Source organism: Phaethon aethereus (genome assembly GCF_964289735.1).
Source record: "Phaethon aethereus genome assembly, chromosome: 1".
Classification (NCBI taxonomy): domain Eukaryota; kingdom Metazoa; phylum Chordata; class Aves; order Phaethontiformes; family Phaethontidae; genus Phaethon; species Phaethon aethereus.
The window spans coordinates 97,533,157-97,556,787 of NC_138575.1; the positions used below are offsets into that span (position 1 = coordinate 97,533,157).

The 23,631-nt window shown below is 39.3% G+C and overlaps 1 protein-coding gene across 1 annotated transcript in view; it reads left to right on the forward strand.

The window, feature by feature from the left end:
- Positions 1-23,232, forward strand: part of ALCAM (activated leukocyte cell adhesion molecule) — a gene marked incomplete at its 3' end in the record, with an annotated part of 118,939 nt that extends 95,707 nt beyond the window's left edge. Inside the window, exons 7-15 of the mRNA XM_081996428.1 lie at positions 3,222-3,349; positions 5,073-5,202; positions 10,848-10,960; positions 11,846-11,981; positions 12,057-12,194; positions 14,449-14,577; positions 15,311-15,349; positions 15,655-15,772; positions 23,145-23,232. Of these exons, the coding sequence (XP_081852554.1) occupies positions 3,222-3,349; positions 5,073-5,202; positions 10,848-10,960; positions 11,846-11,981; positions 12,057-12,194; positions 14,449-14,577; positions 15,311-15,349; positions 15,655-15,772; positions 23,145-23,232 (1,019 nt within the window). The remainder of the gene's footprint in view (positions 1-3,221; positions 3,350-5,072; positions 5,203-10,847; positions 10,961-11,845; positions 11,982-12,056; positions 12,195-14,448; positions 14,578-15,310; positions 15,350-15,654; positions 15,773-23,144) is intronic.
- Between the last annotated feature and the right edge of the window lie 399 nt (positions 23,233-23,631).

A 23,631-nucleotide genomic window follows, 5' to 3' on the forward strand; every position in this document is an offset into this window, starting at 1 on the left:
AGAATAGTCACTGCACCAGATATCTTGTGCACTCTGTATTAAAGATTTAATGTTTGCTAGACCAACTCTTTTAATCCTGGTCTAGTAACACACAATTTAATTAAGATAGTTCTTCCTCCAGAGATGGGCAGTATCATTTTTCTGCTAATTAGCCAACAGTGGGAGGCAGGCACACCCTTCAGTACTGAAGAGGCCTCAGGTATGAACTTTGGCTTCAGAGTATGGAGTTACCCAATTTCCTGTCTGAGTATTTTCATTTGCTGTAACTTCAATTCCTTACTCTGCTTAAATGCATCTCCAGATGAATTTGTGAAACTCTTTATTAATAGACAAGCACAGCTTCAACAGATGAATTTCATAACTGTTGTTAGTTGATGATAAGAACATGTCTGGTTTGGTTTTGTTTTTTAATTTAGTTCAGTGATCCTGATTAGTTTATTTCTCAATAAATGTGATTTTCTTTAATGAGTCAAATGTAATGCAGATGAAGAAAAATGGCAGACTCCAACTCTAAGAAATGGAAGTCTTTCAGCCCAGCCATTTTTTTCAGATTGCCTGTCAAAACTTTTGTGTTTTGCATCTCTGAAGCAAGTAGAAAAAAATCATAAACAAGACTTGCTGTTCATTCCTTGCAACTTACCCATTTATCATAAAGAAATGGGGAAAGCGTGCTTAAAACTATGCCTACACAAGATTTTTTTTTTTTAAAGATAATACCTGTTCAGTCAGGATCTAAGAAGTGTTTTACTGTTTGTTTGGGATTTTTTAGCTCTGGGTTAGTGCAGTCTCTAGTATTAAAGTGTTTAATAGCTAGTTGACATCCTGGCAGCAGTCAGCCGCTGTTACCTAGTATGAGAAGTGAATTAGCTCCTGCCAAGTTGGCTGCTAGTTGGACTTGGATAACTTAACTCAGCTAGCAGTAGTTATCAGTTCTGGTTTGCAGCTGTAGCAAGCAAGCGACCGAAAGTAACACGAGTAATACAAGAGAACTCTTGGAGATGGAGAGTTAGATAGTATCTCAGATACCTAAATTATCTAGACTCAGTTATGTTGTGTTCTGCTCAGCATTAATCAGTGTAAAAAGATAATGTTTGTGAGGCAGACTTTCCAATCATGCCCTGTTGATAAGTGTCTGTCTTGTTATGGATAAACTTCTTTACATAACAGATTAAAGACACTTGATACTCATGCTGTTTCCAGCCTTGGTATTTTCATTGAAATTACGCAGTTGTGGCCATGGTGGGCCTGGGGTAGCAGCAATTTACGAAGTAACTGCCTTTTGGTGCTGGCTCCCAGAATTTTGCTCTTGCAGAAAGCAGAATCTCAGGTTTACAGCAGCAGAAGATAAGACGGGCCAAGGCAGGGATATGTGCCACTGAGAGGCAAGATACACATTCACCAGGCTGCTCCTCTTTATTAGTGAAGCAGGGGAGCACATTACTCATGCTAAGCAGCACTCAGCATGGCATTGAGCACTCTATCTTCCTGTCGTCAGGTTGCATCTTCCTCAGAAGGGTGACCTCTTCACCTTAGAGAACAATTTAATTAGTCTTTTGCCATTTATTTCTGTAGATTTTTTTTTTCCAGTTTAGAGAATGAAATTAAAAATTTGTTCCTGGTTGATAGCAGTAGATAGAAGGGTAAGCAATTCCTACAGGAAAGACTGGTGGTTTGCAAGAATGTCATTCTTGCTTAACTGTGCTCATTTTTAATCTAGTGCTGTTCATCTCTGTGAAAAAAACTATTCCAAATCAAAGTCCTCTTCGTTATAATTCATCCCTTTTCAGTCTTAAGACAAAACCTAAGCAATTCCAGGGTATGTCTAGACATCCTTTATGATAAGTCATTCACATTTGGTCATGTTCACATAAACTTGACAGAAGGAGAGACAAGTTTCTGCAGCAGGCTAGCTCACCAGACAGCCCCTGAAACTGGGTTTTTTGGCCCAGCAGCTGCCACGAGGCATGCATGTGATTTCTGGCCAGCTATGTCATGGCATCTCTTGTATTCCACACCAGCAGCGATGCTGGACTTCCCTTTCCCAAGCAGGAAAAGTTGTGCTTCAGCTCTGAAGGTACTGAAATAGGAGATGGATGGATGGATGGATGGATGGATGGATGGATGGATGGATGCATCTGAAGGAGGGAGGATGTGGCTTGTTGAAGCCTTGTACTCCTCCTCCTATGAGGAGTGAGACGCTGTGTTAGGGCTCTCCGTCACTGAGCAGCCACAGCAGAATGCAGCTCCTGTTATTGAGAAATCGTGTAGCAGAAGACAGACATGATGAATGCCTTAAGGGTCAGAGGGGCTGTGGAGCACACACTTCGCTAAACACACAAAATCAACTGTCAGGCGAGGGTTTTTCTGACGGGTAGATTTTTTTAGTTTCTAATAAGGTGCACTGTACTGTGTCTTAATGCAAGACTGGCATTTTTCGTGGAATTTTATTTATTCATTGCGATTAAAACAGTGAGAGTTATCTGCCCGTATTATTTCTTTTAATTTTGTTCATTTTACTTTGTTTTTGAAAGATTATATTTAGGCTTCTACTTAGAAATAATAGAATATATTAAAGTATACTCTCTTTGCCTTAAAAAAATTACCAGAATAAAATGTAAGTTATAGTTCAACTTCACTGAACATGACAGAAGTATGTTAATTTGCAGTTCTGTTGACTATGTTAAAGGTCCTATTATGTTGACCAAATTCATCTTTCTGAAAGCCTATAGTGATCAGCATATAGAATAGGCTGAACATAGTCGCTTAGTTCATATTTCTTTCTCTTTAATGCAAGAAGGCTATTATCTAGTACTAATGCAAGGCGTTGAGAGCTTCAGTTGTTTTTCTGATTGCTGCAGTCCTCCAAACAGTGAGCTTCACAGAGGACAAGTTAATCCCTCATAATGAAATCACACCATGAAACTCTTCATACTGATCAGGGTTTTTTTTTCTTTTAAGCACATGACATGGTTGTAATCATTGCTGTTTCAGTTACAGGTATTTTTGTGAAGAAAAACTAATTTTATATCATATGGCTTCTTTGAACTTCATTGGCAAAAATATAGAACATGTGATTAAATTCAGTTCGTTTATGAAAGGATCTACACATGCAAATACCTTCACCCGCTTGATGATAAAGTCACGTACTCTTCAGCCATAAATCTCGTATGCATAGTGTGGGTTTTTGCAGAAGCTATTAAAAGTGTACATTATTTTCACAGACCCAACAGAGAAGGTGACTATTCAAGTGCTGTCAGAAAGTAGTACCATTAAAGAAGGCGATAACGTCACTCTGAAGTGCTCAGGAAATGGCAACCCTCCTCCGCAGGAGTTCCTGTTTTACATTCCAGTAAGTCCTGCCTCGCTGTCACTGCGTGGTGAAATATTCTGTATCATCCCTTCCTACATGTCAGTGTATACGTGATTTTATAATAAATGAAGGCAGGAATTTGATGCAACTAAAAGTGGAGAAAGACATTGGCCATTACATCAGACTCAGAACGCCTCACCCGAGTTGGCAAAATATTTTGAAAAAAAACCTCTCCCTCCCCCCACCCAAAGTTTTTCTGGGGTTTGGACCTGCTAAAAATCGCAAGGCTTCATTTCCCATTGATAGATATTTTGATAAGAAGCAGTTTTGACTAAAGCAGTTTAGCATCTTGATAAAAGCGTCTCATCTGTTGTCATAACAGATCCAGCAGTGAAAGTACAGGAAATTAATTCAGCTATTTTTTGGAATTTCACAGATGAATCTTTGTGCAATTTCTTTTCTTTAGTTAATTAATTGTTTGGCATAACAACATAAAAAAGAACAAGCACAGGAGAAAGTGTAGAACAAATCTGTCAAATGCATAGGATGCAGATTGAGAAAAATAAAGGCTTTGGTACCATTAATCTTTGTAGTATTGGTGAAACCCACAGACAGATGTGGCTTTGTATTCTAAGATTCCTAGTCCTGCTTCCCCTGTACTGCTTCTCTCTCCTATTTTAGATCCCTTTTTTTGTTCCTACTGTAGTAATGAGCAGAGCTGATCTTCAGAAAGGCCAAAAGCAGTGGCATGCTTTCAGGTATTTCAAAAAATGCATGTCGCCCTTTGAACATAATCCTCATCTACTTTGGTCTCCTGGCGTGTTTGAATTGCTGAAGAGCATCAAGGGAAACTGGGAGCCGAAGTCCTCTTATCTCAGAACAGCCATTTAGATTCAATGAGTCATCCTAGGAACTCGCTATATGCCAGGGAAAAAGTGTATGGTATCTCTCCTTGCTCCACTATCACAGTGAGCGAGCTAAACACCCAAGTTTGTCTTATCTTCAGTCTCCCTGCTACCTAGTACTAGTCCTTTCTCTCAAGGAGAGCTGGAATTGGTGATTTCTTTGCAAGACTCACAGGCATCGTAAATCTCTTTCCAGATTCAGAGATAGGAATTAGGGTTTCATTCCATGCTTGTTTTAAAGCTGATCTAAGTCAGTCGGTTGTAATCGGGGGGAAACTGGGGAACTGGGCAGCCAGAAAGCAACACTTGCTGGCTAATTCAAAACGGCACTTTCTGTAGGTAACTGCATATAAGGTAGTGTATTTCCTAACAGGCTCCATACTGTGATAAGGATAGAGCGAGGTGTGCTTGTGCTGTTTAAAAAATGTGTAATGTGGTACACTTAATTTCATGATTTTGCCTAAACTGAGTATGTCATTTCAGATACAGATTTAGAAACACAATTTGTTTTGCTGTTGTGATTTCTGCAACACTCTTGCTTGTAGACTGTTTCAGTCTTTTGCTTTCTCCTCTTTTTCTTTCTGCTAAACTTTCAAATTTTGTATTTTAATGTCCTCTTAAAATGAGTTAGTAATTCAATTAAGAGAGTAAGCTCTTAATTGTAGGTGTTTTTTAAAACTATGGTGTCATGCAGGAAATAAACCTTAATGTTATTAATAGGTAACTACACTTCAATGATGCTGTGTCTATACATATTTTGGAGTATTTCACCATCCTTATAATAAAACAAATCCTCAACAGAAATTAATATTTTTAGCAGGCCCATATACAATAAATGTTTTGTTTTCCATCCACAGGGAGAAACAGAAGGTATAAAAAGCTCAGACACTTATGTAATGACAGATGTGAGACGAAACGCAACAGGAGAATACAAGTGCTCTCTGACTGACAAAAGCATGATGGACTCGATCACCATCACTGTGCACTGTAAGTCATTGCATTTTGCACTCCTAGTTAAGATACAAAGCTATCTTGGACATTCTGGGATGGTGTCTCTGTGCTGTGCTTAGGTAGATTAGTCTGGTTAACCTACAGAACTAAATGATGTGGTTGAAGTAGTGTCAGGTCATTTTTATTTTTTCTAATGTATTTCTGTTTGAAAACCTTAACTTTCTCAATTCATTGGCTTAGATACAGATTCACATCATGTAACTTTTTTATAGTATATGACATTGCTCCACTGTCACAATGAAAATTCTGGTATTTTATGTCTCACTCATGTGAACATATATATTGCAAATTATTCTGCTCCGGCTGTGCCTTAGAATGTACTCAAACACACAGTGGTATCACTGAAGATCATTCTTCATAGTCAAATTTACAGTAGTCTAATATCCTTTCATCTTATCTCAGTGAAGTTAACATGTAAGGAGTCTAGAGAAGAGACTTCAGAATTCATTATGTTCACATAGAACAAGTTGCTTTTTTCACTTTTCCCAGAATCATGAGAGCTGCAGAGCCCAGTAAAGTTTCTGTAGCCGGATACTAGAGTATTTACTCACACTTTATCAACAACATGTTAAAAGCAGCCATTGAGCTGGTTGAACCATTGAAGCAATGGTTGCTTTTAAACACTTTATGTGAGAAAACAAGAGCAGGAGCTCTTTCAAACTTTGCTATACTGTCACAGGCTGTGAAATGAGACTCAGGCCAATGGTACTAGGTTTCCCCCAAAAACACTGATGGTCTGTAGTCTCCCCAGTAGCATAAATACCTTTAATAGTTTACAGTTTCAGAGGGACATGATGGATAATGAAGTTTAAAGGTTTCCACAGTGGTTATGCTTTACATAAGAAGAAACTTCATGTCTGTATACTTGGTTTTGATTATTTTTTTTTTCTTGGAAGAGATTTAATGCATGTAGAATATATCTGTACATGAATAATTACACTATTCCATTTGATGAATATTTAGCATTTAATAAGGTCATCCGCTGTTTTCCCCTTCTGTTTACCAAGAGTCAGGGCATGTAAGATCTGAAGAGAGCTCTGTACTATTGCTGTTAACTGCCCAATATCAAAGGTAGCTTACTAGTAGTTTACTGTGGTGTAACTGACCCTTTTATTTTACTCCGAGTGCATGTCTTACTTGTACTTCCATAAATAGTTACTCTGAAGAATGGCTTCCTCGGCTCCAAGTTATTTATAACAAGCCAGTTTTCCTTTCTCTGCTATTTTGTCTGCATGTCAGAAGAGCTTTACTACATGAGAGAAGCATGTATTTTCTTGACAGAAGTCTTTCCAGTGTTGGCAGCTAGTGCAACTACTCAGAACTCATAGGTACAATCTAGTACCCTACTGCTCCACTTCAGGTTCATTTTGTTTTGTTTTGTTTTTCTTAAACACCTTTATCTGCAATTGCTTAAATGAGGTGCAGTGGCCAGGGGTAGTTCTGTAATTCCTGAATACCCAGACCCCTGCCCTATGTTTAAGCTATTTCTATGTCTTGCCTTACGCTGGTCTAAAGCATTTCTGCAGCACGTTTTCTTGTGAGGACTCCTCTGAAAAAGTCATAAAACTCTTAGATGCTTTATAATATCCTCCTTCATCTTTCAAAATTGCGTACTTTGTATTAATTTTCTTGCATAACTCAGTAATTTTTAGTGCTTTCTCCTTCTAATGTACTTCTATATTTTTGGTGTTAGATTTTCAGATGTTTTTATGCCTCCATGATGTCCTTCAAATAATACTTATTAACACCTATCCAGTCCTACTTTTTCTTCCTCTTTTGCTTTTGCTAACCATTTCACATATGGATGAATACTCCTGTCTATGCTGTTAGACTGAAAAAATCTTCGTTCTGAGTCAGGGCTTTTTGTTTCCTCACCTCTGATCTTGTCACTTTAGATTTTTTTTTTTCTTGTCCCTTAAAAAAAACAACACAACAAAAAACAGGCAATATAATAATTTTAGTTTAAATCTGTGAAACTATTTATAGTAAATTTCAACTGCAGTGCTTTTTGCCAAACAGATTTTATTAAGCATTATAGTTACACTGGTTCCTTTCAGTGTCTAGGTAGGGAGAGCTTCTTGCTAGTATGAAAATCCATTAGCACATTATAGCCCTTAAATATTTTTGTACAAAATATTCTGGCTCAATACCAAGCTCTTTTTTTCAAGATGAATGTAAATTACGATATTCACAGAAAGCTGAAAATTGACATTAAAGCATGTGAGCTACCAGTAGTGTTTAGGGAGATATTTATTTATAAAGCAAATTGAGGGGGGAAGAAAGAGTCTCTTCCTTACACACAGAACATGAAGGACAACCTGAGCTCTTGCCCCTCAGAGCAGATACAGGATCTGTGCAGCAAGGTCCCAATTTAAAATCCGGCAGAACTGAGTGCTTGCGGTTGGCGTGGTTTGTCCCTCAACAGAGGGAGCAACAGAATAGGATCTATGTTGTGGGTTTGGTTTTTTTACACTAGGTTGTTAATTTGCTGCCAGCTCTCTTCCTTGAGTGAGTTCGCCCAGGACCAGATGAGCAATACTGGCAGAGGCCAGGAAGGAAAAGGCAGAGGGCCAGGGCAAAACCTGTTTACAACCACTTAAACTGCTATAGAAGCACACCCTACGCGAGGCAAGGAAAGCACCTAGCAGTAGAGGACTCATGTACCTTCCCTTAGCTATGAAGAAGCAGGTGACTGTTTCAACCCACAGTCCCTTTTCTTTCTCTCTTGCTGTAATTGTTTCTGCATGTAAAATCTGGTATGGAGTAGGGCTGTGGAACTTCTTCTTAGTGATGCTTTCCTTTCTGCTATAATATGTTTTCTGGGGAAATAAGTTTGCAAACCTTCCAGTAAATTAAAGGTTTTAGAAATTCAGCATTTGTGTTTCTCTGTAGGAATTTTTTATAGGCTTTTCTTGTGCTACAGACTCATTGAAAATACAGGGAAAATCACCTTTTGAATGTTGCATGGAGAAAAAAAATCTATTCTTAGTATCCTAGGAGAAGTTTCAAGTTGTCTGCTAGTATATTTGGGGAGTACAGGCAAGTGCTGTGCCTAGTTTTCCCAGTTGTAGCACAGCATTCCATCAGAGGCCCCCTTTAAAGGGAGGGGGAGCCTGTCCTGTATATGCAATAGTTTCAAAACGGAAACTATCCAGTCTTCCCCACATTAATTCCATACCTCTTTCATGTGACGTGGTAATACATGCAGAATGCACTCTCTTGTCTCTTCCCTGTGCTACTTGGTATGCAAAGACAGCACTGAAATCAATGCAAGACTTCAAGTGAGACCACATTAAGAGCTAGCATATATTGAAAATGGTGCCTTATGAGAAGTTTGTTTATGAAGAACGTTTCAAAGCCAAATGGGAAATGAATGGAAAATTCTTGCAACGAAGTTTTTCTTCCAATGGCAAGAAAAATTAATTTTGACAGTCTTCTGTATGCAAGAAATATTTTCTCCTCATAGTTCTGTACCAAGAAGAGATTATTTACTAATGGAGCATATAAGTTGAGAGGTAAAAATATCTACATTACATTTCTTTGTGGACCCTACAGGTAAACTGGCAGAATATTAATCCAAATCAAATTGCTCTAGGTAGAGTTCCTAGAGGGGATCCTATGTTAAACAGTAGCTTAATTCTGTACTTGCCTCGTGAATCACCTTACAAATGCTGCTCTGAGCTATGCAGTTCATCTTGCACACTGTAAATTTTCCTGAACTGGTATGGCAACCAAGACCACTGTGTGAGAGGGGTTATAGTCTTGGTTATACCACAGAAGGGGGCAGGGGGTGGGCACAGGCATGTTACCCTGGAGGAAGGCTGGGTTGAAGGATTGCTCTGGGCTCAGTGTCAGTCTTGCTTGAGATGAAGGCCAAAACTTTTAAGAATTTCTGCTTCCTGTGGCATGAGAAAAATCCCTCCTAGATGTTTTTTGTGATCCCTTGGGTTGGAGGTGCTGTCTTGCTTCAAAAACAGAAGGTTAAAGTAGATGTTGAAGGAAAGTCACCCTGAGAAAAAACAGAGCAAGAAGAAACACATCTCATACACCATCTGAATCTATATACAAATGCTCACTGGCTGAGTCTTGTCCTTTTTTTTTTTTTTTTTTTTTTTTTTTTCTTGTGGAAGCAATGGAGAGTCTTGTTAGTTTGGTTGCATTTACTAGTTTGGGTAAGCAGGGGGAGAAGTCCCCATAGGAATACAGAAACAAAATGCCATTTTATCTCTTCGGTATGATTTTTGCTTTACTCATGCACAGATGAAAGTACAGTTCTTGTGACCTCTCGGACTAGGCATTAGACTCGTAGCACAGATAATAATGCACACTAATAGTACAGGATGGACCCTAGTTGTTCCCTGAAGTTCTGCCTTTAATTACAATGGTGTTCCCAGGGCAACCACTGAATGAAGCCAGTAGCTAAGTTCACTGTTTTGTTAAGGAAAACTCAATTTTCCCTTCCCTCTACCTACTGTGATTTTGCCTCAAATTTTTTTTAAACTCTGCTTAAAAGCCAAAAGGATGTTTTGCAGTCCTTTTCCAGCATATACTATATTCATGATGAAATCATGTGTGCTTGCCATTTCAGAGCGTGTGTCTGTGTGTGTGTGCGTGCATGCGCATCTGTGATAGTCATTCAACGAAGCAACTTGGCTTACAAGCAAGGCACTGTGAGAGGGGAAGCAAAATAGAGGTTTAACTTGGTAAACTCTGCTTTTCTTTCAGTGTAAGTGTGGGGGGTTTTTTGTGGTTTTGGTTTTTTTTGTTGTTGGTTTTTTGTTTGTTTGTTTTTTAAGAAATCACTAGCCCACCAAATCTCTATACTAAGAAAAATCTAGAGCAGCCTTTCCTGATCTTTCTGTTACTGGTTCTCACCCTGCCTTGTGTCAAACACAGCTATCACTGACTGCAATTTCCCAGGAGCTAAAACAGGTCAGGCAATGCTTGGACTCTGAGCTACACAAAAATGGCTTTTTAAGTTATAAATGAAAGCAAGTCAAGGGGCCACACATGATGTGCGGCCCCCCAACCCAGTAATTCAGACTTCTCACCCCTTCAGTCAGTATCATGTCTCTCACACCCTGTATTGACCGTCCTCATCCTCTCCAGATGCTGAGGATAAACATCAACTGTTTTTATCAGATTTGATTGTCCTCCTGTCCTCTTCTCCACACTTGCTGTTCAGGTTTATCTGTCCCCACCTGCACAAGTTCTCCCCTTAAGATACATTTCTACCTGGCCCATAGCAAGCTACCCTCACAGCAGTCCCTTTTCAAGATGCACATACTGTTATGTGAAGTACTCCTTCAGCTTCTTGTACCTCCTCTGTCATTCTTTCAGCAGTACAAGGTGAAAAAAAGGTATCCATTTGTCTTGTGATTAGTGAGGTTTTGCTTTTCCTTTTAGCCTATAATTGCAGCAAAAACATGAATGTTCTGCAATGCCTATTTTAGAAAAATCCTCTCTTCTCCCTTACTTGTAAAATTGACTTAGATTTTATTGAAGAAATGAAATCTTGAATTTAATGAGTGCAATTAGTCATATTTTCTTTCCTTCATAAGCCTTTGAAACGGGCCAGGCTTTCCAAGATTAACTTTTGACAAATGTTCTTTCTATCCCAGATTTGGATTTGCAGCTTACTCCTAGTGGAGAAGTCACAAAACAGATTGGAGAGGCCCTGCCTGTGTCATGCACGATTTCTTCTAGTAGAAATGCAACAGTGTTTTGGATAAAGGTCAGTAATTCATCTACTTCACACTTCATTTGAGTGTTCACCTCTTCATATTACTGCTACTACTTCAGTGTTTTGGAAGGAAGGAAGCTCATCGGGCTTTTTAAAGAATATTGTTAAAATGGGTCCTACACATATGGCTAAAATGAGAGCTACTGACTCAAGCTGATGACTGAAAATGAGTTACTGTAATTATCAGCTTAATTTTCAAATAGAGGGAAGTAATGCCTACTGTAACACAAATACAACTTTTTTGAAATGGTCTGTACAATGCTGCTTCTCTAAGAAGCAAAGCCCGTTTGAAGGAATTGGGATACGTTAATTGTTTTCTCAGAGGCAAGCTTGGTCTTGGTTCCAATAAATAATAAAAGGCAAGGCAGGTTGAGAGATCGGATGTTAGCAACTGATGTTCAGTGGCTGGTGAAAAAGGTAGCTATCATAGATGGTGGGTTTAAATTACACGTGTACTGCTGGAAACTAAAAATAATGATACCTGATGGTTGTTTAGTAGCATATGTTTATCTCATAAGCCTGGCCTAGAGGAGAGTTGGCTGTGTCTCAGACAGTTTGTACCACTAGTGGTTTTGGCCAGCCTACTAGAAAAGCTCAGAACTGATCATTGATCCCATCTACGCCCTTAATTTGAAAGCAAAGTTTTTCAAGGAGAAAGGGTGTGGCTTTTATAGATCTCCAGTAGTTTCCACTTTTCATGCTGTTATGTTGCTGTCAGCTATTCAAATGTAGTTATTAATGGGGGAACACTTTAAGAATAAGGCTCTAATCTACCAAAGCATGTGAAAAATTCTGTTGATAGTAGTCACATTTGTAATTTAAAGGTTAATGTATTCTGTGTTAGAATTCACAGAGATTAACTCCTTACTTTATCAGGACAATACCAGAATGCAAACAAGTCCATCATTTTCAAGTCTTCAGTATCAAGATGCTGGAAACTACATCTGTGAAACTACTCTACAGGAGGTTGAAGGGTTAAGGAAAAGAAAGACACTTAAACTTATTGTGGAAGGTAAGGGGGCAGATAGCTATGATTATTAATAGTCCTTTTCAAACAAAATTGTTAACTGTAATATTGTTCTTGTAGGAAAACCTCAAATCAAAATGACAAAGAAAACCAACACAAATAAAATGTCTAAAACAATTGTCTGCCATGTGGAAGGTTTCCCCAAACCAGCAGTGCAATGGACAGTTACTGGTAGTGGAAGCATCATAAACAAAGCAAGTATCTTTTTGTTACTTTATTCACCAAAAGATAGTGCATAAGAGGTGCGATTTAAAATCAAGGAACATTTTCCAGGTAGTGAGATTGAAGAAACTAAGTCTATTTCATTTATCTAAGAGAAGGATAAGTGGTAGCTGTAGCTACATGGTACTTACATGGATGATTTCTGATGATAAAGGTCTTTTGAAGAGAGGAGGTGAAGGCACAGAAGATCCACTGGCTACAAGCCAAAGCTGGAAGGAAAAATTACAAATGAAATATGCATTTTTTAAGTGTAGGTACTTAGTCATTTTATCCGGGTATTGTGTTGATTTTGCCACAAATTATTATTTACAAATAATGTTGGAACTATAGAACTTACATTAGTAAGGAAACAGGTACTTGATATAGACATTAACTGGGTGAAATGTAATGAAACGTGGCAAGTACAGGTCAGAAAATACAGTCAATATAGTTCCATGGGGGCTTTGCAGTTTTTACCCTATTATTTATAGCTGTTTTTGTATGGTTATACCTGTTGTTTCTTACTGGAAACAGAACCATAATGCAGTCATCCTGGGGGAGAAATAAGGAGTATCCATATACAGCAGGAAAAATACCTGGAAAATAAGCAAACTGAAGTATATTGATTACCAAACCACATGCAAAGCATTGCCGCATTTTGCCTTAGCAGGAAAAATAAATGAGACATCTATACCAGCAGTCAGAGACTGGAAGTACAACGCACAGTGTTCCTGTAGATTTCATTACTCCATTAGGTTTTTCTTTAATCCTTCAGAAATTACATATAGCTGTCCAAATTTCATATAAGCATAGAACAGACTCCTAGAAGAGTTTGGATTGAAACGGACCTTTAAAGGCCATCTAGTCCAACCCCCCTGCAATGAACAAGGACACCTTCAACAAGGTCAGGTTGCTCAGAGCCCCGTCCAACCTGACCTGGAATGTTTCCGGGGATGGGGCATCTACCACCTCTCTGGGCAACCTGTGACAGTGTTTTCACCACCCTCATTGTGAAACATTTCTTCCGTCTATCTAGTAGAAATCCACCCTCTTTGAGTTTAAGACTGATACCCCTTGTCCTATCTCAACAGGCCCTGCTAAAAAGTCTGTCCCCATTTTTCTTATAAGCCCCCTTTAAGTATTGAAAGGCTGCAGTAAGGTCTCCTTGGAGCTCGCTCTGGGTTGCCACATCCATTCTGGTGGGTGCAGAAGACATGGCTTTCTGCCAGGTGCATACCATAGATAGCTCCTTCTGAGAGGGTAATGACCACCAGTTGAACTCACCTCTTGAGCTGGTAGGGTGACTGCACCCTTCCGTGCCGCGCCCCGGCTGCCGCGCCATGCTCTGTGTGCTGGCCCTGTTGGCAGCGCTCCTGGTCGCTGGCGCTCCCCCATCCGCTTTTCATAGGTGGGGGGGTGGCCATGGTGCTCCCCAGGCCTCAGCAGTGTCTCCTGCGAGAGCTGCCAGCTCCTGGCAGGTCTCTCCGCTGCCCCGGCTTTTCCCTGTCTCAGGAAAATCCCCTGTGCACTGGCATCTGCCCCTCTGCTGTGGGTCGGGCTGGCTCCAGAGCTGCTCCCCTCAGCAACTAAAATTAATTTGTCCATTTCCTTGAAGCTACAGGGCAGGAATTGTCTTGAAGCTCTGTAAATGATTGATCATTTTCTCTGGACATTGTATTAATCTAAGAATGATGTACAGCAAATTTAAGGAACAATTTTACATCAGTATTACAGTACAGATTCTGTGGGTACTACTGAATACACGTAGCTTGGCAAAATAATGCTTAGTGTGGAAACAACTTGGAGAGCTAGAATGTGAAAAAGCTTACGGTGATTATTTTGCTTATAGAGACAGAAATGAAAAACAGCAAGATGGAAAGAAAGAAGACCTTAGGAGTCTGGTTTTGGGTTTTTCTTTAAGAATTTTGTCACTTGGAATATTTAAGTAGTTGAGAGAAACAAAAGCAAATACAGAATGTGGTTAACTTTCTCAAAATGCATCTTTATCAGTGGTCTTACAGTGCACACTATACAAAATGTAGGTAGAGCTGCATATCTTGGCCAAAGCGTTTTCTTGCAAATATTCACATTACCATTTAATAAAATAATGCATTATTGCTATTGTTGGGAAAACTGAAATATTAGTTGAAAGTTATTTCTCTCTGAAATTCAGTGTGTAATAGAGGTATGCATGTATTGTTCTTTGCATTTTTCAAGGATACTAATCTTCATTTTTTACCTTTTCAGACAGAGGAGACCAAATATGTTAATGGAAAATTTTCCAGTAAAATTGTAATTGCTCCGGAGGAAAATGTGACTTTAACTTGCATTGCCGAAAATGAGCTAGAAAGGACTGTGACCTCCCTGAATGTCTCTGCTAGTGAGTGTTGTCTAAAGACCATTTCCTTAAAGTTACAGTTTCACATAAAGTACCCACACTTCACACTCATACGAAGAGTAGGTCTGCATAGTAATGTTGATACTAAGATATTCAACCTTTTTGTCTTAAGTCAAGAAATTGTAAATCCATTCCGGATCAGTAGTACATAAAATTTATTGATAGCTTTCTGGATGAAGTCACTTAGTCTTCACGACTTTCTTGGCTAGCTATCTCATGCATGCAATATATTATTTACAAAGGTAATATTATTTTGTAATATTATTTACAACATAATAGTAAAAATTATTGCAAAGTAATACATTATTTATAAGACAAAAGTTTTTATTTATTACTTATTTATTAACATCATCCTTTAGTCCCCAAATTCCAATTTATTATTACTGGTACAACTTGACTAGGAACAGAAATCAGCCATACTGGGCTTGAATCAAATGTCACTTTTCAAGGACGAAAGGTGGTGAGAAGCTACGGTTTGTGGAAGGGTAGCACAGAAATAGTCAGAAATATTTCTGAGATTAATATCACAGGTATTGAATAAGATTCTCCAATTGGATATATTATAATTACAAAGGAAAGACTTCTGCTTAAAGATAAGATTAATTACCTTGTTTGTTAAACATCACATGAAGTTTCAGTGTTTCTGAAATTAAAGGTGATGTTCAGTTTTACAACACATTTTGTCTTTAATTTAATTTTACTTTTTTAATTTCAGTAAGTATTCCAGAATACGATGAGCCAGAGGATAGAAGTGGTATGTATGGTTTTCTATCTCCATAACCCTTTCTCTTGATTGTCTCAGTTCAAGACCTATGTAGTGTCACTAAACAATTTCCACAGTTGTTCAAAGTTGGACTTGATTTGAAACAGCTGGTGCCATGATTGACTAAGAATGTGACTTTCTTGAAGCTTTAAATGTGTTTTTAAGAACAATGCCTACTTTATTTTTAATTTTGACTTTCTGACCCCTTTTCTAGTTTCTGATGGAAATTCTTTAGAAATGGTGTAATGCTTTACTTTATCATAGGTCACCTCATTAACTTTTCTTCTCTGCTTCAGATGACAATAGCGAAAAGGTTAATGACCAGGCAAAGCTAATAGTGGGGATTGTAGTTGGTCTTCTGCTGGCTGCTCTGGTTGCAGGTGTTGTCTACTGGCTCTACGTGAAGAAATCAAAGTAAGAATTCATGGAAAACTTTATGCTAAATTGAAAAAAGAATAATGATAAGCAAAAATGTATGTTTACCTGTTTTCCTTCCTGCAGCATTCCAGTTAGTTTGAGTGGGGAAAAGTTGTTACAGTAGGTGCATTTAATAGAAAAAGGAAATTTGGTACCGCTGATGGTCTTGTCCTAATGCTTAACAGGACCCATCTCCTGGAGGTGGGGTTCCAAGACTCTTCATAGATTATCACCTGTAATGACAGCCAAGTCTGTGCTGATTCTTGCATTTAAATATAGTACCTGCTACTTAATTGTAGGATGTTACCTTCGTGTGGCTTTACTGGTACTAGAAACTGTCTTCATTAAGAAGTTGAGTAGCTCTTTTGCTTCAGAAATGGAATCAGAAAAAGTCTAAACCATCTCAGGGAGAAGAGAGATCCTTAATTCATTTGTTCATGTATACTTTGAGATCTCTGAAGTAAAACTGGTAAATATGGACCTTGTGTTGCTGAAAATCTAGAAGCTATCATCCACATCAATATGTTTCAGCCATCCGAGCCATAGAACAGGATTTGCCAGTAAGGCCTGCTTGCTTTCAAGTTTCTTTATTAACAGCAGGCTTACCTTAGAAAAGAAACTGGATTATCTCAAAAAGTAACCATGTTTCTCTATCCTTTTAAAGATGGCCATAACTGTATGAGATTTGGCCTTATCCCGTACACTTGCCTCCAGGGAGAACTGAGGGTAGGCTTGCCCTCTGAAGTGTTCCTTGCAACTGCTTCTTAACAGGGAAGATTAAGGTAGTTATGCATAACGTGCACAAATCAGTACAGGTATAGAAGCAATCTTAAAGTTCAGTTGTTCTTTCTATGACCTTTCATTAAAATTAGATCAAATGAGATATAAAATGTTCCACTGGTAGTGGGATTTTACTATGAACAAATATGTTTTCATTGATCTGAAAGTACAACAAGGAATTCTCCATCTGCTTGAAAATACTCTTTTTTTGGATAATACATAAGGATTTTACTCCAGCCATAACTGAGCAGGTTTTGGAAGTTTTTCAACTAAAGACTTGCTATAAATTACCCAAGCACAGAACCACATTCCTTTTGCTTCTTTTGGTAGAAATTAAAAACAGTGATAATAACATTGAGCTGCTCCTCCCATATCTTGCTACTAGTGTAATAATGCCTAGACTAATTTTCTTTTGTCTTTCCTTTTTGAATATGAGAATGTGGAATCATGAAACTGTGGTTCACTGGTTTGGGTTTTTTGGAAGAGGTGGTTTGGGTATAATGAGGACAGAGAAGGTAAAGTATCTTTCCTTGTACCGTTATATGGTGTAGGGAGAGCTAACAAGAATCGTAGAATATAGCATGACCTTTGCTGAGATGATTTTATAATTTAAGATAACTTTTTTTAGCTTCAAAGATAGGATACAGCATATTCAAAATGGACAACACTTCTTTTCCTCAAGTTCAATTTCTCGGCTACAAGCTTAGAGTAAAAATTACAGATAGAATTGGCTAAATAATAGTATCCATATTTGATGCATGATTGCTGGCCTATGAAACCCTTAAATGATGCATCAGTCTCCTGTTCTCAGCATATATTTAAGTTGATCTGTTGTTACCCTCCCTGTTTTCTGCACGCCATAGCCATACTTCCAAGAGCAAGCGGAGTGTCCATACGTATTCTGACAAAGTTTTCATTACTAATTATAGCCTAGAAATCAAAGTAGACCTTGGAAAAAGCACCTTACATCTTTAGACACAACCTGTCTCTAATCACAACCCCTCCATCTCCATACAGGCCAACAGTTAGTAGTTATTTTTTGAACCCACCCTTGAACAGTAACTCACCTAATCTCTATCCCCAAAGTGACGCCAAAGGAAAGTCTGAGAAGGCAGCAGCACAGAGCTTTTCAAGTCTGCCGAGGCAAGAAACACATTACTTTTTTTCATTATTGATGTTGTGGTTTGTATAATCTTCTATTGTCTTGTCATCCACACTAAAGTAGGAATTATACTTGTAGCCTTGGAATATATTCACAATAAATCACTTATATGGTTATTCACTGCCTCAGCTCCACTTGGTGCAAAAGCTGATTATTGCCACATATTCTTTTCACTATGAGTATTATCCTATAAATCAGGGACTCATCTGTATTCCACATCCTGCAACCAGCCCCCTCTTGAATAGGGAGTTGAGGCTACCTACCCCAGCATGCCATGTTTCTCCTTCATCTGAGCAGAAGGCCAAAGACTTGTTTTCTACAGATTTCTCCTTTTTGGAAACAGGGTATTTTAAACTAATTTGCACCAAACAGAATATAACTCAGCACTTCAGAATCTTTCCAGAATGTTTGTGTTAGACCTCAGTTGTGTGATTCTTCTAGTAAATCATCTTCATTAAATCCTTCATATGTGAAATTTTCACCTTGCCAGAAACAGCTGAGAGTACAGCAGAAATTAAAGATTTAGAAAGAAAATAATGCACCCAGCTCCCTGTTCTCTAGGCATGTAAGTTTTGCATGTAGATTAGACCATTGTCCCATTTTTGCTCCTTGGGTTTGGAGGTAGACAAGTCTCAAGTCACACGAGGCTAGATCAAGGTTAAAATAGTTTAAAATGCAGTGAAGGAAAATTCAGTTGAGCAAACTGAAGCACAGCAGCAGTCTTAAGATTGTTCATACTCAGAGCACACCAAACTCTTGAAATTCTTCTTAGGTCACGATAATCAAGAATGTTACTAGTATCTCTGAAACTGAACACTTGAAGCATAACAATTCTGCTTTTCGGATACTTTATAGGAAACGAGCATATGAATCCAAATATGGCAGGCCAAATATGTAGGAAACTTGCTGTGTGTTTGAACAAGCCTCAGCATTCATACTGTTTTTTGTGGAATTCCCTTCTAGAGAAAAGACAAAATTAGAAACATCTCTGCAAGTGTCAGTTCATGTCACAAATCTTCTGTAATGGTCACTCCTTTCTTGATAACTGGAATAGTTTTCTAATATCTCTGCCTTTATTTCCTACCGATGGACATTTGAAAATAATTGGAGGAAGTGGAAGGCAAGACTGGAGTAATGTTGTAGTAGTAATGCTGCCCCAGCCAGCAACTAAGCACCACACAGCTGCTCGCTCACTCCCCTCTCCCCCAGTGGGACAGGGGAGAAAATTGGGAAAAAACTCGTGGGTTGAGATAAAAACAGTTTAATAGGACAGAAAGAGAGAAGGAAACAACAAGGATAACAACAATAATAATACGGACAAAGGAATGTACAATAACAAGTGATGCCCAATACAGCAGTTGCTCACCACCCAGCGATGGATAGCCCGTCCCTGAGCAGTGATTCCCGCCCCCCAGGTAACTCCAGTTTACGTACTGGGCATGACATCGTATGGTATGGAACATCCCTTTGGCCAGCCTGGGTCAGCTGTCCTGGCTGTGTCCCCTCCCAGCTCCCCGGGCACCCCCAGCCTGCTCGCTGGCAGGGCAGCACGAGAAGCTGGACTGTCCTTGACTGCTCAGCAACAACTCAAAACATCAGCACGTTATCAACAGTTTCTCATCCCAAGTCTCACCCCAGTCTCACACTGGCTTCAGTGAAGAAAACCAGCTCTATCCTGGCTGAAACCAGGACAGGTAAATTGAAAGAGGTTGCAGATAATCCAGATTTGGATGTATAAGACCATTAGCTCTTAGAAAATCTTTTGCAACAGTTCAGTCGAGTGTCTAACATCTGCCTTTCAAAAGTAATGCAAGCTTTAATGAAAACCATGGCTCTTGCTTCAGCAGCCAGCACTGATGTGTATTCTCTTACCTGTCATTATCGCAAGCTTGGGTAACCAGGACAAGGAGCACTGCAGATTTTCTTCCTTAAACAGTGTTGAGGGTGAGGCCTAGACTTGTGAGATTAAAAGAAATCAGGAATTAAAACCCAACAACAATTTCTGGGTCATCTGTATGCAGTCTGTACTTACGCTACAGCAGGCAAAACAATTGCAATGGAAAATGGTCTTTATATTAAAACAATGCTATGAACAGTATCTAAACCAAATCCATGAAAATAACAGCCCCTCAACACACACACTCTCCCAAGAAAACTAAAAACCTCACTTTGTACTACTTACAGAGAGATTTTGATTAGAATTCCCTAAGGATAATTATTTTCATGAAGAGCAAGCACAGATAAATGTAAAATAGGAGTCATGATTTTAGCAAGAGCTTGGAATGATGTGTGTTTTACAAATGAATTTAAAAAAAAACAGTTGGGAGACATCAGTAAACTCATATTCATAGAACCAACTTCTGACTCTTCAGAACAATATGGCCAGAGCATGCTAAGGTGTGGGCTTTGTTTGTGGGGCTGTAGATAATGTTAAAGTGTGTGAGATGGCCTGGGCAAAGGGGGCTGTCTTGCCCTTTTTGGCAAATCCTCAGGAATATTTTCATCCCTTCGGACTGCATTGCCCAGCTGCTCAGATATCATCAGGAAGTCACTCTTGAGTTGCAAATGGAGCAAGCTGACAGGAGTTAAGGTACAAAAAAGTAAGGAGCAACTTTTGTTGAACGTTAAGCTGGCAAAGGGCCATTTGTCCTGTGCCTCAAGTCACCTCAGGAGCGGTGGAAACCATGTTTTGAGCCTGTTACAAACCCCGGCCACATCTGTTGAGCCCTGAGGATTGGTGCCATGCCAGGGTCACCTATTCCTCTGCTGTTGGCAGAGCACTGCCAATGGATCACACTGCTGCCACGCAGTGCAAAAGTACTCTCCTGTCTCTTAATAACACTATTTAGCTAGCACTAAAAAGGCAGCAGTTGCTTGTGCTGAGGTGGTGAATCTGCCTAGATATCAGTATTGGGGGAACAACAACAACAAAAAAAAGTCAGTAAGATCACCAAACCACCAGAATTAAACTGCTGTATTTTAGTCTCAGACACTGAGAACCTAAAGCCATCTGATTGTCAGACATGAAAAACTGCTGCTGCTGTCATTGCAAGCAAGCGGTATATAGCATCCTCCAAAAGAGTTCTGGATTGCCTGCCTCTTTCAAAGTCAGAATGCTGCCTTTTAAAGCTCCTGTTTTCAACCATTTTGGCTTTAGGAAAATAGAGGTGACAGTGAGGGGAACACTTTGAAAATCAAAACCTGATTGCATTGCAGAATCTCCTAGATTTAGTCATTGAATAATTTTAACCTAATCAAAGTAATGCTAGTTACAGTTCCCTCTGCTGTTAAGCATCAGGTCATGTGAGATTCAGTCTGCTTTGGGCACTGTAAAACTCTTGATAAGAAGCCAAAAAAGGGATCACACTGCGCCATGCCAACAGTCCTTCCAGTCCTCTCTCTTGTCTCCAAGAGCAGACATGAGCAGTTACACGAGGGCAGGCATGCGTGATACTGCTCTCTCGCCTCCAACTCATTTCAGCTCAGGTAATTGCTCTAGTCCGCATTCTTTCAGCTTTTCATCTCTTTCCCTGCTGTCTCCAATTTTGTAAGACTGATTTATGGAAAAGGCTCGTTAGCCACATGACAAGCCAAATCCTGTGCTCTACCTAAATCAAACTTTTTTTTAATTTAAAAAAAAAAAGGTTTTTAATGGATTTGTTTGGGGCATTGTTCCTTTGTTACTAGGACTAAAGAGATTTATGAAGCGTTATTAAGAACACAGAAGGTCAATCATTGCATTTTCTTTTTCATTGCATCTCACATCCTTTCCTTCTGCGCACATCATGTGTTTCAGGTTTTGAATACCAGAAGAAAGTAGAAAGTTAGTGCACAATAGAAATTCAGCATTGTAAAGCAAGTTACTTTGTCATACAATCTCAACGTTTTAAAAATTAAATTTGCCTGCCATAAGCAGGAGTTCAGGTGTTTGCAGTAAGTGGGTTTTCAGCACAGACACCTTCCTGTCAGCCACACAAACATAACAAGCACTCTGAAACCAATAGTAAAAGGTAAATGCAGCTTTGAAGCAGTAAAACTTACAGCCACTCAGGAAATAACCTACTCTAAACGCAAAAAGATTTTAGAACAGTCCCGTTCAGTGTAATCTGTGGGATTTCGGGCCCAGAATCCCATGCCCCCCCGGCCCTCTGCCTCAAGCACTGCTGCCCAGCTCCCAGAGCTCTGGGGGGTGAGGTGCGTTTGCACTCCATCAGAAGCTCTTCTGAGACAAGGACTAGACTCTGCTCTCTTGACGGGCCCGTGCCAGGCTACGTCAGCCCAGGGCACACATGGTGCTTAGCCACTGCTAGCGGCCTTTGCTCAGAGGGAGGATGTGCACAGAAACACTCCACTAGCAAAAATTCAGATCAGCGGTTTTGGGACGTATATACCTGCATGGCGTCAGCGTGACATGTCACACTATCTTGCTAACCTGTGTCTTCATTGTATTTTGCAAGTCAGTGTCGCTGCGGGTCTTTACCCTGAAGCAAGGGTGAGCATATGCATGAATCTGTCACAACAGACGTTACTTTTCTGTAGGGGAAACAAATTATCCATCGAGAAAGCGCGGATACGATAATCTGCTTTGACACAAGGGATTTACTTTGTCCCACTCAAACACATGTGCCCATTTACATTTTAAAAATTGTGGCCTTCAAAATGTTATCGCAGCATTGCAGGAATCTTTCACCTTGGCAGACAGTGAGGCTTCTCACACATTAAATGAATGCCTTAGTGGTTTTATTGTGCTAAGCTAAACTAAGCACTTAACTCATTAATTCATCTCCACTACTTGCATTAAGGAAGACCTGCTATTTTAAATGAGGCATACCTCTCTTCCCCCCCACCGCCCCCCAAACATATCTCTTTACCCAAACCTTGTCAGTCATAGCTAGCACAGATCTAGAAGCCAGAGCAGTGGTTTTTTTCGGTATTGCCAAGATTTTCATTAATTTCTCAACATTTAAAGAGCTTCCGTTTGGCACGGGCGCTGAAAGTCAATTTGTACAAGTACACAAAAGATTGCTCTGTTGATCAAGATATCTTAGCCACGCTTGTAACGTTTTAGTACGCCTTAAAGCAAACTCTTGCTTACTGAAACAAGCTACACAATTCATCTGTCAAGAAACATGGATCTGCACAACTGGTTTAACCTCACTAAATGTCTGCTAGCTCTGAGTAATTCCGAATTCCTCAAGAAGTAAATCAAACACACACAGAGCCCTATTGCAATACTTCCTGTGGTGCTAATGCCAGTGGGGGAACTGGTGCTATTGGCCTCTTTACAGACATATGCAAGCCTGTTGCTCTGCTCAGAACAGAACTGTGAGAGTTTTCTGTTTTACTGAGAGGGGAGGAGTGTCATTAATGTGAGGATGGAACAAAATACTGTAGAAGTACAAAAATGACCTTAATTTTTCATTATAGGACAGCATCAAAACATGTAGACAAAGATCTTGGAAATATAGAAGAAAACAAAAAACTAGAAGAAAACAATCATAAATCTGAAACTTAAGAGAAAATGCGTCAGTCATCATTCCAGGTAAGTGTTTCATATTTGCAGCATTTAACATCTCTCTGTCCCCCATTTCTCTCTAGGGATCATGGTGGTAGCTTGGAGTCTCTTGCTCACCTTTCAGAGGTGAGGCAGTGGAGTGATTTTGAGTGGTGTAGTATTAGGACGTATTAGGACAGACAGACTCAGGCCTCGGGCCCGTTAAGAATTCATGCCTGCATATGTAGATATTATAGAAGCCTGACATTCAGACAGAACTTAGTACTTGGCTTTATTTTAATCCACGTACTTGGGGAAACGAAAATACAAATTTGTATAATGTATCACTGTGGTATACACATGTAAGTGTGTGTGTGTGTGTGTATGAAGAGTATGTTTAGGTATAATTTCGAAGGTTTT